The 18,327-nt window shown below is 44.6% G+C and overlaps 2 protein-coding genes across 2 annotated transcripts in view; both read right to left on the bottom strand.

Annotated features, from left to right (window-relative positions):
* Positions 1–580: 580 nt before the first annotated feature.
* On the bottom strand, positions 581–3,491 carry LOC126997105 (uncharacterized). The gene is made up of 4 exons (XM_050858167.1): positions 3,470–3,491; positions 2,969–3,084; positions 2,272–2,349; positions 581–1,079 (listed from the first exon to the last, which is right to left on the bottom strand). The coding sequence occupies exons 1-4, from the start codon at positions 3,489–3,491 to the stop codon at positions 828–830; spliced, it is 468 nt and encodes a 155-aa protein (XP_050714124.1). The 3' UTR covers positions 581–827.
* A 3,148-nt stretch (positions 3,492–6,639) lies between these two features.
* The window catches only part of LOC126997104 (protein SpAN-like), a 38,913-nt gene continuing 27,225 nt past the window's right edge, over positions 6,640–18,327 (bottom strand). The window contains exons 5-14 of the mRNA XM_050858166.1: positions 16,671–16,727; positions 15,929–16,093; positions 15,290–15,580; positions 14,310–14,513; positions 13,299–13,425; positions 10,734–10,919; positions 10,399–10,482; positions 9,763–9,928; positions 7,464–7,604; positions 6,640–7,309 (exon numbers count right to left, since the gene is read on the bottom strand). Of these exons, the coding sequence (XP_050714123.1) occupies positions 6,733–7,309; positions 7,464–7,604; positions 9,763–9,928; positions 10,399–10,482; positions 10,734–10,919; positions 13,299–13,425; positions 14,310–14,513; positions 15,290–15,580; positions 15,929–16,093; positions 16,671–16,727 (1,998 nt within the window). The 3' untranslated portion in view covers positions 6,640–6,732. The remainder of the gene's footprint in view (positions 7,310–7,463; positions 7,605–9,762; positions 9,929–10,398; positions 10,483–10,733; positions 10,920–13,298; positions 13,426–14,309; positions 14,514–15,289; positions 15,581–15,928; positions 16,094–16,670; positions 16,728–18,327) is intronic.

The raw sequence follows: 18,327 nt of genomic DNA, 5'->3' as shown, positions 1-18,327 counted from the left end.
CCCTCTAAGCAAAATAATGAGAAATAATCATCACTCACGCAAACCATTTCATAATATATATCAACGCATATGTGATTAGTTTATGCATCATCTATCTTGGGAGGTTTATATCATGGCACAAATTTGGCCCATCGCTGGTACACGGTAAAGCCACTGTATGTTTCTTCGTTGTTCCTCATCTTCTCCACCATATATATGTTTCTTGTTCTTGTTTTTTTTTGTTTTTTTTTGCGTTTGTTTCTATTTTTTTTGTTCTTTGTCTTCCATTTCCTCTTTTTCTTCTTTTTCTTCGTTTATTTTTTTTTTCATGTTCGTCTTCTGGTTGTAGCGTTATTGTTGTTGTTGTTGTTGTTGTTGTTGTCATTTGAGCAGGTTATAGCTGGATTTTTTGGTTGAGCTTCCTCCCATGGTATAAAAACAAACTTTGCAGACAATACGGAAAAAACGACGTAGCCGGCACTCACGTGATCAGTAAATTTCTGTGCATAACACTAGCATGTCTGCAATGACACGGAGAGAGAGAGAGAGAGAGAGAGAGAGAGAGAGAGAGAGAGAGAGAGAGTATGAATGATACATGAAGCTGCTGCATATATTTATTTTCATGGGGCGGTTATTGTAGAACACTATAAGGATGCTACTGTTCCTCGTTTAAGTTTTATCAGCTGACTTGGCTTACCAGTGATATGATTTTAAACAAAGAAACATCGTGGGCAAGAGGTAAACTGAAAGGGTTGCAGGTGTAATAATGAATTCGTGCCCGTACAGATACATTGGAGTAGTGATTGCATCGTCCACGGAGTGAGCGAGAAAATCAAGGAACGTTTGACTTAGATGACGGTATACTTGATAGTGACACCGCGGCTTCTCCTCCTGGTGCCTTGATAAGCTGCGTACATCTCATTGGTCTCGGATGTCAGAGGTGAAGACACTACCCTCTTGCCGCAGATAATTAAGCTGGTGTCTGGCGGGTACATCCTCTCACTCCTCCCGTTCAGCAGAAGCCAGTCAATTGCACAGTTCCTTGTCCCTCGAATCCTAGATGTAACTTCGTCGACCTGCACGCGACTTCCAGAAGGAGCCTTTGGACAAAAAAAAAGAAAAAAGAAAAGAGTTGCGTTAGCTTAGAGGTAGATATGGAACGGGCCTCTGATGTTTCACTGGCGACCTGCTCGAAGAAAAATGGGTGTTTGAAGGGGGGATGAGCAAGTGATAATGTTATAAATCACTGGAGTGTTGGAGGAAGCAAGCGCATAGTACGTGTGGAGGACTCAAGTTTAATGTAATCTTTTGTGGAGTTGGTGGTGATTGTTTTAACCCCTTGAATGCGGATTTCCTACCAGAAGACCTCACCAAGCTACAGGAATGGAACAAAAACTGGCTGCTACAATTCAATGAAGAAATATGTAAGGTCCTGCATCTTGGGAGGGGATATTCAGCACACCAATACCACATGGGAAACACTCCACTAACCACCACATAGGCAGAGAAAGACCTGGGAGTGTATGTAACCAGGCTACCAGTGAAGGGATATCCAGCACACCAATACCACATGGGAAACACTCCACTATCCAACACAGAGGCAGAGAAAGACCTGGGAGTGTATGTTACCAGGCTACCAGTGAAGGGATATCCAGCACACCAATACCACATGGGAAACACTCCACTATCCAACACAGAGGCAGAGAAAGACCTGGGACTATATGTTACCAGGCTACCAGTGAAGGGATATCCAGCACACCAATACCACATGGGAAACACTCCACTATCCACCACATAGGCAGAGAAGGACCTGGAAGTGTATGTTACCAGGCTACCAGTGAAGGGATATCCAGCACACCAATACCACATGGGAAACACTTCACTATCCACCACAGAGGCAGAGAAGGACCTGGGAGTGTATGTTACCAGGCTACCAGTGAAGGGATATCAGCATACCAATACAACACGGGAAACACTCCATTATCCACCACAGAGGCAGAGAAAGACCTGGGACTATATGTTACCAGGCTACCAGTGAAGGGATATCCAGCACACCAATACCACATGGGAAACACTCGACTATCCACCACAGAGGCAGAGAAAGACCTGGGAGTATGTTTTACCAGGCTACCAGTGAAGGCCAAATTCGTGCCAATCGCAGCGGACGGGATAAGGTTTGATGAAAATAGAAGACATGACCAAACAAATCTCTTGTCGACACCCCCGCAGGAGTGGCAGTGTTGTGGAGAGAGACAGATACTAATACCTTTCTTGTGTTACATCAGTTTTTACCTGGATTCGGTATTCGCAGTATTTTTCTGCTGGAGGGGAGGTTATTGTGCCAGTCTGACCAACAGCTGCCGTGATTATCTGTGGATGGATACCATTGTGATTATGATACCAGGCTTGACGGTGCATCGAGCAGGGATTATAAGCAGCTCTCGTATGTGCTTGTACGATGGGTCGAATTCAAATACAAACTATGTTCCATAATTTATCTTACTATTATTAAACACAAAAAAATATATACAATGGATAATATTATACATCTACTGTCAATATGTCCTTCTGGCGAGAATCTCAACTTAGCAAGCAGCACAGTTGTATATTGCCAAAGTAGCGAAGCTCAGATAAATCCACAATGTTCCTTAAGGGGCTACTATTACGCTGGGCAAATTTTCCGTGGATCTTCAGTCAAACCACGATTTCCGCTGGCGTGGTTCTTATTTGTTTCGTGTTATTGTTGATGATGATGATGATGGTGAGTAATACCGTTTTCCTTCGGTGAAATCTTCCGTAGCTTTGGAAGATCGTGTACACGTCAGATAACCACGGAAATATGAGAACCACGCCAGCGGAAATCGTGGTTTGACTGAAGATCCACGGAAAATTTGCCCAGTGTAATATTCCCTTTACCTGGTGACAACTTAGCAAGCAGCACAGTTGTGTATTGCCGGAGAAGTTCAGATAAATCCACAACGTTCCTTACCTGGTGACAACTTGTGGTTGCAGGCGTGAAGGAGATGTTGTAGCCCTGATAGGTCCTCTTGGGGTTGGTGAAGAATCTCGCGTTGAAATTGAAAGATGGCGATGTTAAAACTCTCCCTGATCGAGATCCACACAACCTGGTGATTAAATTAAGAACAAGGTTATATATATTTTTTTTTTTACGTCTACGCTTATAGCGCCGGTAGGCTCGCTTGAGGGGCCTGGATGGTGTTCGGCCCCAGCCCGTTATGGCGCAGGCAAGTGTTTATAGTGGCGCCATCTTCTCTTGGCTCATGCTGCCCCCGGAACTCGTTCTTGATTCACTTGGACGGTTTCCTCTAGAGTCCGGGTTGATGGGTGGTCTTCAGGACAGCATGTGGGTAGTTTTAAGCCACTCGGCGGTGACTGAAAAATCCGAGGTGGTAGCGTGGGGATTCGAACTCGCGTCGTCCATCCCGCGGTGAATGTGGGCCCACTACGCTACCACTCAGCCACCGCCTACCCAGCGTCGTCTGTAGTGGCATCGTCAACGTTACCAGATTGTCGTACTTGGCGTATTATTTTTGCCGATTTCTGACCAAAAACTATCGTACCCACAAAGATAACGATATGCATTTATAATTATCGTTAAAATCGGTAATCATTGATGCTCTTTTTTTTTGCAATATTTATGGCCAGAAACAGGAAAATACAATGCTATGCGTACGGTAATCTGGTAACGCTGGGCATCGTTCCCATCTACTCGTTGCCAACCAAACATGTAAATTAAGTATGGAAACCCACGTCGCTCTTCCTCCTTAATATAAGAACATAAGAACATAAGAACGCAGGAGTCTGCAAGAGCCGGTAGGCCTGTACAAGGCAGCTCCTTTGAACCTAAGCTCCCGTGAATCTAACCCCACCTAATATCGATGTCCATGAATTTATCTAATCTATTTTTGAATGTGACAATTGTGTTGGCGCTCACCACATGACTGCTAAGCCTATTCCACTCATCCACACCTTGTTAGTAAACCAATTTTTGCCTATGTCCCTGTTGAATCTGAATTTATAAAGTTTAAACCTATTACTTCGGGTCCTACCCGGTTGTCTTACCAACAAAACCTTATGAATGTCTCCCTTATTAAAGCCCTTCATCCATTTATAAACCTCCCCATAACTCTCCGTGTCGAGGTACAAAACGCCCAACCATTTTATTAACACACTAATGCAACAACTACCCATTAAACAAGCGGACCATCCTTTGACACCTACCCTTACCTGCCGCTGTATAAGGGGGGCTTCGTGGTGCAGTGGTTAGCACACTCGGGTCACAATCGAGAGAGCCCGGGTTCGATTCCCGGGCGGAGTTGAAAAATTTGGGCGGCTTTTCCGATACCCTACGCCCCTGTCCACCCAGCAGTGAATGGGTACCAGGTATTAATTGGGGGTTGTGTTCCGTCTCCTGGGGTCTATTCCCTTCTCCTATAACTCCTTCCCCCTCCTGTCTCTCTCCGGCATATGACCACAGATATTCCCTTCTCCTGTAACTCCTTCCCCCTCCTGTCTCTCTCCGGCATATGACCACAGATGTTCCCTTCTATAACTCCTTCCCCCTCCTGTCTCTCTCCAGCATATGACCACAGATGTTCCCTTCTATAATTCCTTTCCCCTCCTGTCTCTCTCCGGCATAAAAAAAATATGACCACAGATGTTCCCTTCTCCTATAACTCCTTCCCCCTCCTGTCTCTCTCCGGCATATGACCACAGATGTTCCCTTCTCCTATAATTCCTTCCCCCTACTGTCTCTCTCCGGCATATGACCACAGATGTTCACTTCTATAACTCCTTCCCCCCTCCTGTCTCTCTCCAGCATATGACCACAGATGTTCCCTTCTATAATTCCTTCCCCCTCCTGTCTCTCTCCGGCATATGACCACAGATGTTCCCATCTCCTATAACTCCTTCCCCCTCCTGTCTCTCTCAGGCATATGACCACAGATGTTCCCTTCTCCTATAACTCCTTCCCCCTCCTGTCTCTCTCCGGCATATGACCACAGATGTTCCCTTCTCCTATAATTCCTTCCCCCTCCTGTCTCTCTCCGGCATATGACCACAGATGTTCCCTTCTATAACTCCTTCCCCCTCCTGTCTGTCTCCGGTATATGACCACATATGTTGCCTTCTCCTAATATTCCTTCCCCCTCTGTCTCTCTCCGGTATATGACCACAGATGTTGCCTTCTCCTATAATTCCTTCCCCCTCCTGTCTCTCTCCGGCATATGACCACAGATGTTGCCTTTTATAATTCCTTCCCCCTCCTGTCTCTCTCCGGTATATGACCACAGATGTTGCCTTCTCCTATAACTCCTTCCCCCTCCTGTCTCTCTCCGGTATATGAATACAGATGTTGCCTTCTCCTATGACTCCTTCCCCCTCCTGTCTCTCTCCGTCATATGACCACAGATGTTGCGCCGACTAAACGAAACTTTCCAACTTTTCCGCTGTATAAGGCATCACCTGTTACTGTACATCTTAAACATACACACTCACACCTTTAGTCACTCAAGCAACAAACCACACACGCTACTCACGTTCTCGTTCGATTGTACAAGAATGTTAACTCGACGCCATCCACGCATCTCCTTCTCCTGGCTCTCTGCAGCGTGAACGTTTCCAGTTTCAGAGTCAACATGGATCTCGTCTGAACATGCAAAGGAACACTTCAATAAGCCCTGACTCGTTTGCCTGTATACGGGTTTGCTACAAAAATAACGTGGCACCTTTTATCACTCCACTACTACGTCGAGTGGAATTATTATTGTGGACACTTTGTGAACTGCCTGAGTCATATTGTTAGTGGCGTGTTTCGAGGATATATATGTGTGTGTGTGTGTGTGTGTGTGTGTGTGTGTGTGTGTGTGTGTGTGTATGTGTGTGTGTGTGTGTGTTTACAGGAAAGGAGACAGCACAAGGGCACACAAAAAAGGAAACAATAAAAAAAATTAGCCCGCTACTCGCTGCTCCTGTAGAGTCCGAAGAGGTGGCCGAAAGAGCAGTCAATTACGTGAGAAGAGGTGTCCTGATACCCTCCTCTTGATTGTGTGTGTGTGTGTGTGTGTGTGTGTGTGTGTGTGTGTGTGTGTGTGTGTGTAAAATGCACTTTCTTATTTGAAAGTCTTTTTATTTATTTATTTTTTTTTTTTTACGTGTACGCCTATAGCGCCGGTAGGCTTGCCTGAGGGGCCTGGATGGTACTCGACCCCATCCCGTCATGGCGCAGGCAAGTGTTTATAGTGGCGCCATCTTCTCAGCTTCCAGGAAATGCGAGAGATATATAGTGTATGCCCTGACTACTTAGATATGATCAGCGTCAAGGCGTTTTATTACAGTAATTCTTGATTTGAACAATAAAATGGAAACGCAAGCGAATAGGAATTGCAGACAGAACAATGATCTTAGGCAGTGCACTAAGGGCCGCTTTCACAGTCACTTTGTTTGTTTTGATCGTTACCAATGGCGGCGATCGCGCTATAGTATTTCCACGTAAAACTGGCCGATGGGGTAGTGGCGGCTGCGGGGTTAGCCTAGCCCCGCACCTTGCCACCCACTCTTAATACCTCTCGCTTCCTCTGCAGCCGCCACTACCCCATAGGATAGTTTCACGTGGAAAACTATAGCGTCGATCTCTGCCAATGGTAACGATAAAAACAAACAAAGTGACTGTGAAAGCGGCCCTAACTCGGCTTTCTTCTCCTCTGGTATAGAATATCATGTCTCGTAATATCATGGACGCCTTGTGACGCTGGAATGAGCTATTACTTGCCTCGCCCACCACGGCCAGAAAAGTAAGGCACATACCGAAAATCCTCGCACTGCGCAGTTGAAGTTATTCGGGTAGTTGGTGATGCCGAAGCCGGGGGAGGACCAGTAGAACACTCCGTTGACAGCCTGAATTAAACATCTAGGTGGTGGTGGGCTGGTGGTGGTGGTGGTGGTTGTTGCTGTGATGGTGGTGGGTTCTGTAGTGGTGGTGGTGGGTTCTGTAGTGGTGGTTGTTGCTGTGGTGGTGGGTTCTGTAGTGGTGGTTGTTGCTGTGGTGGTGGGTTCTGTAGTGGTGGTTGTTGCTGTGGTGGTGGGTTCTGTAGTGGTGGTTGTTGCTGTGGTGGTGGTGGTGGTGGGTTCTGTAGTGGTGGTTGTTGCTGTGGTGGTGGTGGTGGTGGGTTCTGTAGTGGTGGTTGTTGCTGTGGTGGTGGGTTCTGTAGTGGTGGTTGTTGCTGTGGTGGTGGTGGTGGTAGGTTCTGTAGTGGTGGTTTTTGTTGCTGTGGTGGTGGCTGTGGTGGAGGTGTCTGCAGTGGTGGTTCTGAAGAAATAAAAAAAAAATAAAGGAATCGTTAGGATGTAAAATATTTGCGATCTACGAATAAACACAGGCTGATGAAGATACAACGCAGAAGGGTGATTCTACTCTTCACTGGTCCTGAGACTCTCCCATCCCTCTTTTTTTTGTCACTTACGTGCATCCCGGTTGCGGCACAAAGGTGAGTTGGGCAGACCATCCCCTGCGAATATTATTACTTATCGCCCTGAAGTATAAAACCATCTCTTGACCGGTTCCAGTGAAGGTCTGGCCTGCAGTGATGTCCGTGCCACAATACCTGCCGAGGATTGGAAGAGCTTGAGTGGTCACGGTGTCGGGACCCAGAAAACGAACAAACAGAAGAATGACCATAACAACACAGGCGTAAACATCTGACAGGACAAACACTAGCAAGGAGGGTAACAGATATACAACAGTGTAAACATCTGACAGGACAAACACTAACAAGGAGGGTAACAGATATACAACAGTGTAAACATCTGACAGGACAAACACTAACAAGGAGGGTAACAGATATACAACAGTGTAAACATCTGACAGGACAAACACTAGCAAGGAGGGTAACAGATATACAACAGTGTAAACATCTGATAGGACAAACACTAACAAGGAGGGTAACAGATATACAACAGTGTAAACATCTGATAGGACAAACACTAACAAGTAGGGTAACAGATATACAACTTTGTAAACATCTGACAGGACAAACACTAGCAAGGAGGGTAACAGATATACAACAGTGTAAACATCTGACAGGACAAACACTAACAAGATTAACAGATATACAACAGTGTAAACATCTGATAGGAAAAACACTAACAAGGAGGGTAACAGATATACAACAGTGTAAACATCTGATAGGACAAACACTAACAAGGAGGGTAACGAGGAGGGTAACGGAAAACAGATACCCAGACCCAGATACAGAAAACAAATACCCAGGAGGCTTGGTCAGAATGTGTGGATGACCATTCAAAAGACTCTGAACATGTGATGTCAGTCGTGACGACATGGTATAAGCGAATAACTGAACAGAGAAGTCACTGTGGGAGTGTTTTAAGAGTGAATCACGGATAGCAGGAGAAGTAAACAATACAACATAATGAGCGAGCCAATGGTTGTTGACAGGAAGTATTGGCTACTGGTTATGTAGAAAATTAGGGCGTGTCAAGGATGTAGGTCCGCCTCAAGCAAAGAAAAATGTGACCTAGAAGTCGGTGGTATAAGCAGACTGAGCCTTGCTCTCGCTTCAAGCAGAGCTGCTCTACTCACTCAGCTGAGAATGGCTGTTGTGATCTTAATCGTGAGTAGAAATTCGAGGATCTAAGGGAAACCGACTGTATTGTCCTGGAGATTACAATGTAGGAGATGTGTAGTAGGATTGTGAGTGGGACAGGATTGTGATTATTTTATTGCGAAGTAAAGCAAAGGTAAAACCACTGGGTGTGGTATAATTTGGTGTTTCCGTGAATTGTAGTAGATTATACTATAGGAATGTGTTATTAGGAATTGTGAGGAGAGTATATAATGATTGTGATGTAAGCAGAGAGATACAAACCACTGCTTGTGGAATGACGAGTGTTATTATTATTGGCAACAACTGGGCACATATTGTAGTATTATGTTTAAGGCATGTCGTTTGTCATATGTTGTATCCATTGCTGAATATGCCAGTGTTATGATCGTCTGAGCATAGAATATTGCGTAAGGAAATTACTTTAATTTAATTTTAAATAAATGTATATTTTCTTTTTCCCTTGTTTATCCCCGAACACCAGTCTCCAATAACAACTTAAAGCCGGATCACGCTACCAGGGATACGAGACGAAGAGATCATTTATGGAGTAATTAATGAGTGATAAAAGAGTTGTTTTAGTACACGTTGATGCAAATAAAATAAAATATAAAGATACAAATACAAGAAAAGGAGGGTCCAAAAACGGTCACCATCGTGCAAGTTTAGTGGCACAAAGGAATATCACAAACTAAACTTGTTACGTAATAATTAGAAGTGAATACGCCTTGTAACAGTAACAGTGGCAGCCTTGCTCGCCGTCACGGGGCAGGTAGGCGGTGGCTGAGTGGTAGCGTGCTGGGCCCACATTCACCGCGTGATGGACGACACGGGTTCGAATCCCCACGCTACCACCTCGGATTTTTCAGTCACCGCCGAGTGGCTTAAAACTACCCACATGCTGTCCTGAAGACCACCCATCAACCCGGACTCTAGAGGAAACCGTCCAAGTGAATCAAGAACGAGTTCCGGGGACAGCATGAGCCAAGAGAAGATGACGCCACTATAAACACCTGCCTGCGCCATGACGAGCTGGGGTCGACTTCCATCCAGGCCCCTCAAGAGAGCCTACCGGCGCTACAGGCGTACACGTAAAAAAAAAAAAAAAATGGCAGAGCGAGCAGGGTCTCTGTATACTCACACTTCACCGTCGTACAAGTTGTCGGTTCTGATCTCCAGGCCATCAAAGTAGCAGCACGTCTCTGTAGTCGATCCGCAGTAGGGATTCTCTCCGTACAGGTAAAAGTCTGAGAAGGTCACTCTGGGCACGTGGCATGCGGGAGCTACAATCCACTTGACGCACTGGACTGGCGGGGCAGGGAGAACGGAACAGAGGGTGAACACACCACACAAAGGGAGCCCGCTCACACACACTGTGTCTGGCTTCTGTACAAGACACACACACACACACACACACACAAACCTCTCTCTCTCTCTCTCTCTCTCTCTCTCTCTCTCTCTCTCTCTCTCTCTCTCTCTCTCTCTCTCTCTCTCTCTCTCTCTCTCTCTCCTCTTCTTTTCTCCACCAACGTTGTAGTGCGAGAATGGAATAAGCTCCCGCCTTCAGTGGTCCAGTGTAACACGATTGACTCCTTTAAAAACAAGCTCGACCGTCACTTCCTTCAACTTAATATCAACTAGAGATGAAATGCATAGTTTTGGAGCCATCTGATTGATGTAGAAGCACTTAGGTTTAAGGACAGGCCACCTAGTCTGGACCATGGGGTATGTGTGGTCTGATTTTCTATGTAAATCTATGTAAATTTCTCTCACTCACTCTTTGGGTAGTTGCTTGGATAGCCCGGCGAGGTGAGGGTGCCTTCCTGAGTTACTTTCTCAGTGCAGGGATTCGTCAAGTCGTCTGTGGAAGACGAGGTTTAGTGTCAACAGTTATGCCGAAACAGCCTGATTTTGCATAATCCACTAGAAAAAGAACGATAATATAGTCACTGGATCATTCCAAGTTTTCAAAAAGGTTCGCTGAACTATAGATATAATTTAATGAGGAATTCTTGTACTACACTGTAATTGAAGATTGAACTGTTATCCTCTTTTATCCCAAGAGCCAAGCTATCGTAAGGTGCTTCCTCACTACAGAGGAACAAAGAGAACAAGTATTCTGAGAGCTCCAGAGACAAGGTGTGCAAAGGGGCGGCCAATCACCGTAGTAGTCTCCCGTCACCGTCTCACAGTTGGCCCCTGAGGTGCCCGAGGGACACACACAAGCGCAGCCTTCTCCATAAAACCCGCCGTTCTGGCAGGGGTCGGCGTCCACTCCGCAAGCAGCAAGCCACTTATCTTTGAAAAAATTAAAATCGTTGATCATTGTAGTTGGTGTTGACGGTCAAATTATTTAATACTAATACCTTACCATATGCATACATGTTTGTTACCTATAGCGATGGGATTTTTTCATCATGTAATTCAAAGTGCATGGTAAGTGCATGGATACTTTGCCGATGGAAACGGTTCGAAAAAGTAATGGTGGTTGAAGCCTGGCGAGTGTTAAAATAGGAGCGATATAAACATTATTTGTAAAAAAGATAAATTCCTACAATAAGTCCGAGTAAGCAAACGTGCTCATTTTTCAGTATAGGAAAGTTGGAAAGGAAGGAAGGGGGAGGAATTATAGAAGGGAACAGATCCCAGGAGACGGGACACAACACCCGATTAATACCTGGTACCCATTCACTGCTGGGTGGACAGGGGCGTAGAGTATCGGAAAAGCCGCCAGAGTTTTTCCACTCCGCCCGGGAATCGAGCCCGGGCTCTCTCGGTTGTGAGCCGAGTGTGCTAACCACTGCACCACGAAGCCCCCCTTCAGTATAGGAAGGAGTTCAAGTCACAGACAGGAGGAAATACAGACCAAGGAAGGCTGTGCCAGACATTATCAAAGAGAGGGACGAAGGAATGAAAATGCTGGTTAACACTTGCATAAGAGATTTGGCTAGGATAGGGGTGAGCAAGAGTTCAAAGTCGTGTGAGGCCGCGGAGGGGAGGAGGCATGCAGTTATAGTCTGTTCAGAGCATGAAGTCGGTTCAGGGTGGAGCTGGTATCGTCGTTTACCTCTAGCCATGCTGCCAAATCAACCTTCGTACATGCGTCTCTCTCTTATTTCACATTCATGTGCTAGTTGAAAGTGATATTTTATATATTATGTATATAGTAAAGGAAGCTACATAGAACAATGAGTGTCGATGTTTAGGATTATAAAAGCGATTTGTATAAATTCTGACATGTGGCAACGATTTTTTCCCATGGTGCCACGTTTTGGTGGTGGTGGTGGTAGTGGTGGTGGTGGTGGTGGTCGGGGTGTCTCCTTAGGTCCCTCCCCCGGGTCGAGAGGGAGAGAGAGAGATATACAGGTGGGTTGTGGGTGGGTAGGTAGGGAGACGGTGCTAATCTGATAATTGGCGGTCGAACTGGCAGCGCCGCACTCATGGGAATTCAGGAATCTGCCACACCATGAACCGCCTTCATGCTCTGAACAGACATTTTTTTTTATAGCATGCCTCCTCCCCTCGCAGTCAGGATGAAAATATTGGTTGGAAACAGAGAGGCAACACTGCTGCGGAATGTAAATGATTGGAAACCAGGGGCGTATTTAGGACCTTGAAACATTGGGGCTTAGGGTCGTATTTTAAAACATTTCGTCGCCCAAGTTCACATATTTGACATGTCTTTCGTAGGAGCTGTAGGCCTTTCCAGGGGTAGTTTTATGGCCCTGGTGGTAGTTTGACCCTTCTTCTGTGCCATGAACCTTAAAAAACACTTATGAAAACCAGATTGATCCCCTCTTTGACCTTTACAAATAGTTGATGTGAGAAGCGATGGTGTCTTAGCCCAGCTCAAAATGTTGGGTGGTTGGAGCGAGAGAAGCGCGGAGTTTTAGGTAATTCTGAGGCCTCACTGACAAACATTAGGGACAATGTGTGTGATTGTATTGAGCAGTAACACAGAAAATATGGCAAGTGTGTCATAACAAGACTTTGAAGGTAATGATCAAATTATGGTAAAGCATAACCACATTTAAGTGGTTAAGACTGATGTATCATACATATAAACTTCAAATTAAAATTTATCCATTCAGATACTTTTACTGCAGAGAACAGGGCACTAAAAACTGATGAAAAGCAATTGGCCGTGTTTACAATATACCATAGAAAAATAACGAACATTAAGTGAGCATCAAGTATTTAGTAATCAGAAACTACCATTTTTCACAAATTCATATTGTATTCTATTAAATTTATTCTGTTACCAAGGAGATTGAAAACTACAACTCAGCACTCTTACACTTAACTCTTGTTTTTTTGCCTGGAAAAAAAAAATTGTACGTGGAAATTAGAACTCCAACACGTTCAAAATAACACCCCTTTTTTTTATCAATAGGAAGATTAAGCAATTCATTTTGTAAATTATAGTAATATTAATGGCAGCCACAACTTAAGGGAAGAACAGTGACCGTATACCACAGCATAGCACGTCCACGATCTTCCAAAGCTACGGTAGATTTCACCGAAGGACGAGGGTATTACTCACCATCATCATCAGCAGCAGCAATAACAAGAAACAAATGAGAACCACGCCAGCGGAAATCGTGGTTTGACTGAAGATCCACGGAAAATTTGCCCAGTGTAATAGTAGCCCCTTAATTACTTATATATCATACTCACCGATGCAGCCGTACATGGTGTTGGCCAATAGTATGTCCCTGTGAGAGAGTCCCGTGCGCTGGCCGATGAGCTCCTGCGCCAAGGGATATAGGGTGGCGATGGTCGTCTGGCCGTTGTTGGTGAAGCCCTGAAAAATGTGTCAAGGGGGAGTCTGCTGCGGGGAGTTAAGGGCCAGTTCGACAGTCCAACACTCTGTGCCGATTTCACAGTCCAACACAGTGTCTTCGTAACAGCCCGAACCAAACTAGAGAATCCCATACAATCCAAAATGGGGAGGTCTTCGATGCCACACTAAATACACAAGACTTCCTGTATAGTTTCATGAAATTTGTGAACTTAAATGTAAACACCAGACACTATACAAGAAAATTTCGAAGGCTCTGCTATTGGTTTGGGAGCTTACTAACCCATCATGGGGAACTGTGAGACTGGCCCTCTGTCATTGTTATCGCCCAAACTAAACCATATCCACTACAATGATCCGCTATTTCTACTCATTACATGATATACTAGTAAAGAGATTTCCTGTGTAGTTTCCTAAAATTCCCTCCACCTTTTTATATCAACTAGAGCTACAAGGAATTTTCGTCGTATTTTGTGTTTAGTTGGGGAAAAGGAAAGTTTGGTTTAGTCGGCGCAACATCTGTGGTCATATGCCGGATAGAGACAGGAGGGGGAAGGAATTATAGGAGAAGGGAACAGACCCCAGGAGACGAGACACAACCCCCGATTAATACCTGGTACCCATTCACTGCTGGGTGGACAGGGGCGTAGGGTATCAGAAAAGCCGCCCAAATTTTTCCACTCCGCCCAGGAATTGAACCCGGGCTCTCTCGATTGTGAGCCGAGTGTGCTAACCACTGCACCACGAAGCCCCCGTTTGGTAGGGGAGCTCACAAACTTGCTGTATTTGACTGTAAAACTGGCCCAAAGACGACGAGACGTTTTACAATAAGGGAGCGTATAGTCATCATGAGAAGAAGGAAACCATACTCATGCAAAGTCCCTCACTGTCGAACCATAGTGCATGTCGGATGAGTAGTCGTATGGTATGCCGTAGGTGGTGACCACTGACGTGCTGTACTTATTGAAGTTGTGTTCCTTGCCAGTTTGGATGTTGCCATAATTGATGACCACATAGTCGTCACGGTCGGGGCGACTCTGCTCGTGCACGAACCCAATGGCGTGGCCGATCTCATGGGCGACGGTGCCGAGCTGACCCGCGTCGAGGAGAACGATGTTATTAAGACTTTGTCAGTTCACTGGCAACTAAATAACTACACACACACACACACACACACACACACACACACACACACACACACACATATATATATATATATATATATATATATATATATATATATATATATATATAAAAATATATATGTATATATATATATATATATATATATATATATATATATATATATATATATATATATATATATATATATATATATATATATATATATATATATATATATATATATATATATATATATATATATATATATATATATATATATATATATATAAAATGCATGTAATATGATCAAAATAAAGACATATTGGCATTGATATCAATGCCAATATTGATAATGATAATAACTACCATTATTTTTGTTATTGTTATTGATTATTATCTCATCTATTATTATTACTAATTATTATTTAGTTATCAATGGTAATGTTTTTGTGGTGCTGTCATCTTCTGTGCAAACAGCTGCGACTCCTGAATTTCATTTACTTTCGTATGGTTTCTTAATAGAGGAAGGTTTCTAGGAGAAGACTTCATGGGAAGGTTTAATGCAAGGAATCAGTAGAGGCATGGAAAGACAGTTAAACCAAGTGGCATAAGTTTTAAATGTTGAGGGAACAGAGTATGTCATGGGAGCAGAACCAGTGTAGAGTGAGCGGTATTGGGGAGTGCAGTATGGTAACTATATAATTTATTGTGTTACGACATAATATTACCATAGTATACTTACTTCTTTGCAGCCACTTCCAATGGAAATGTCTTGTCCATTCTGGGCCAGCATGCCGACATACGACCAGCATCCAGACCCTTCAAAAAACCTGACGTGCCGTTGAGCGAGGTTGGACGTGAGCTGGAATCTGATGCAGGTGTTTTGCTCCCAGTGAGCAATCCCTGCATTTATGGCAGCCACAGTGGCGGCTGAGTCCGAGGTGAAAACCGAAAACATACATTTTTTTATGGTATAAAGAAAGAGACTGGCCGTGTTACTGAACGTATATAATCGAGATTTATAATTCAGGTTCTTTTGAGTATGTTAACACATCTCGATAGTAGGCCAAATACTCTTAGGATCGTATTACAAGACATTTCGCCTCCCAAGAACACATATTTGACAAGGCTTTCGTAGGAGTTGTGGGCATTTCCAGGAGTAGTTTTATGACCCTGGTGGTAGTTTGACCCTTCTTCTGTATCGTGAACCTCAATAAACACTCATTAGAACCCGACTGACCCGCTCTTTGGGCTTTATAAATAGATGATGTGAGAAGCGAAAGTGTCTTGTAATACCTACCATACTGTACGCTCGTCTTTGTCTGCTTGTGAATGGAAACATAATTTTTACATACAGTCGGTAGTGTCGAGGTAGTAGGGCACGGTGGGGAAGCCGCTGGCCTGTGAAAGGCCAGCGCGCTGAGAGGTCTGCAAGGGTCTTCCTCTCCCTGACCGCTCGCCACTGGCTCTCCGTCAAGACCATGTCTCCTTCAAAGACTTGTTGGCCGTTCACAACACTAGGATTGGTTTCCATGAAGTCTCGTGTCTTAATGAAAAAAACGGAGGAAAGAATAAAAGAATATTCGGAATAGCTGACAGGAAGAAAAGTGATGAAACTATTTGGACGGTATTATAAGACAGTTTCTCTTCTCACATCAGCTATTTCTAAAGGTCAAAGAGGGGATCAATTGGGTTCTAATGAGTGTTTCTTCAGGATCATGGTACAGAGGAAGGGTCAAACTACCACCAGGATCATAAAACTACTCCTGGAAATGCCCACAACTTAAAGCCTTGTCAAATATGTGAACTTGGGCGACGAAATGTTTTAAAATACGACCCCTAGAGGGCCGTATTACTAAACATTTTGTCGCTTAAGTTCACCTATTTGACAAGGCTTTCCTAGGACGGTTGGGCATTTCCAGGAGTAGTTTTTTTGACCTGATGGTAGCTTGTCCCTTCTTCTGTACCGTGAACCTAAAGAAACACTCATTAGAACTCAATTGCCTCCCTCTTTGGCCTTTAGAAATAGTTGATGTTAGAAGCGAAATGGTCTTATAATACCAACCAGTACAGTGTGTATTGCGGAGTACTTACGTATTCATTATATTTTTTTTCAGACTCACCAGATCTCTCATTTCTGCTTTGCCATCCGGTCCCTCGTGGCCTTTGTCATCACTCCCCTATAGAGAGAAAAAATATATTTACATTAGTGCAATATAAAGGTGAAGTTAAAGCTGGGTGCATCCACTATAGCTGAGCGTGGCTGCGGTGCTCAACTCCATCGCTTCCTTTGAGCCTGTGGTGGGAAGCTAAGTCTATATCAGAGCTGGGCACTTCCGTACCTCTGTCCGCACCTCCGCTCCTCCGGACCTGCGGACCTTTAAACGAGGTGCGGAGGTCCGAAGTGCGGAAAGTTTTTCAAAAGTGCGGAAGTAACAGGTGCGGAACGGCAGTATTTTAAGTCCGTACCTCCGCACCTGAGGTTTTCAAGGATAAAAAAAATGAAAACGACAAACAGTCCGCGCTCTGCAGTAATACTTCCGGTCGTTTACGCGGTCTGTGCTGCAGGGCATGTTTTCCCGCCACTTGAGTGACGTCACTCATTCAGATTTACGGCCCGGTGTTGCATGTGTACTGAGGTATGATAATTATGATGAGTGTAAAAGTAGTTACTTTACTTCAGGTGGTGGAGATTCTATGCGTTAAAATGACAATAATGATAACAAAAATAATGGTAATAATAATAATAATAATAATAATAATAATAATAATAATGCTGCTGCAGTATTGCCTTGTATTTCTTTTTTTTAAGGTACGGACTAGATTTTTCAGGCGCGCTTTAATAGTTTTGGGTACGGTACCGGAGGTGCGGAGGTGCGGTACCGGAACGAGTGAAAAAATTTTAGGCGCGGAAGTACAGGTACGGACTATATGTGTTTCGAGGTGCGGAGGAGCGGTACCGGACTACCCGATATCCAGTAACGCGCCCAGCTCTGGTCTATATACACCAAGTCAAGTCATACGCAGGTTTGTGGGAGGAGACACGGCCGAGGCGTGGTTTATGCGTGACACTGCTTGGAGCCAAACTATAAAAGAATTATAGAGAATGTAGAAACAGGGATTTAGAGAAAACGAGGAAAGGCGGACTAATTTAAATCAATCACTTCAACATGCCCTCCCTCACACCCCACACCGCCGTTTGTAGGCATTGAAATTACAGTCACGCACAATAAAAAGACATATTTTTTCGTCTGTGGCTTGCCTGAACGCGCTGTGAAAGAAGGGGAGAATGCACATCCAGAGTGCACATACGGCCCCAACTTTAGTCACCACTGAACTGGCGGGTATTTTTTGGGGGGGCTCCAAGTGACGTCATCCCGCTGCTCCGCCCCAAAACCGCCTCCTGCGCGTACCGGTCGCAGTTTTGAAGCAGTGACTTGACTTGGTATATATAGACTTAGGTAGGAAGAACTAATTACCGGGGACACGGGCCAGTATGAAGCCCGGTATTTCCACAGTTTATGTTCACCAGGTGTGCCCAGGTAATCATTTCTCGATCAGCCCGAAAAGAAGGATGAACAGCTGGGTGGAAAAAGTTGGAAAGTTTCGTTTAGTCGGCGCAACATCTGTCGTCATATGCCGGAGAGAGACAGGAGGGGGAAGGAATTATAGGAGAAGGGAACAGACCCCAGGAGACGGGACACAACCCTCAATTAATACCTGGTACCCATTCACTGCTGGGTGGACAGGGGCGTAGGGTATCGGAAAAGCCGCCCAAAT

The sequence above is a fragment of the Eriocheir sinensis genome, chromosome 11, assembly GCF_024679095.1.
Source record: "Eriocheir sinensis breed Jianghai 21 chromosome 11, ASM2467909v1, whole genome shotgun sequence".
Lineage (NCBI taxonomy): Eukaryota > Metazoa > Arthropoda > Malacostraca > Decapoda > Varunidae > Eriocheir > Eriocheir sinensis.
This window is presented reverse-complemented; position numbering and strand designations above follow the sequence as displayed.

What these genes read in the sequence shown, in the direction of transcription:
- LOC126997105 (XM_050858167.1), bottom strand. Translation starts at nt 3,491, where the DNA reads ATGCCACTACAGACGACGCTGG. An exon ending in GCCACTACAGACGACGCTGG is followed by an intron (nt 3,085 to 3,469) that starts GTAGGCGGTGGC and finishes GATCTCGATCAG; the next exon opens with GGAGAGTTTTAACATCGCCA. An exon ending in CAACCACAAGTTGTCACCAG is followed by an intron (nt 2,350 to 2,968) that starts GTAAGGAACGTT and finishes ATCCATCCACAG; the next exon opens with ATAATCACGGCAGCTGTTGG.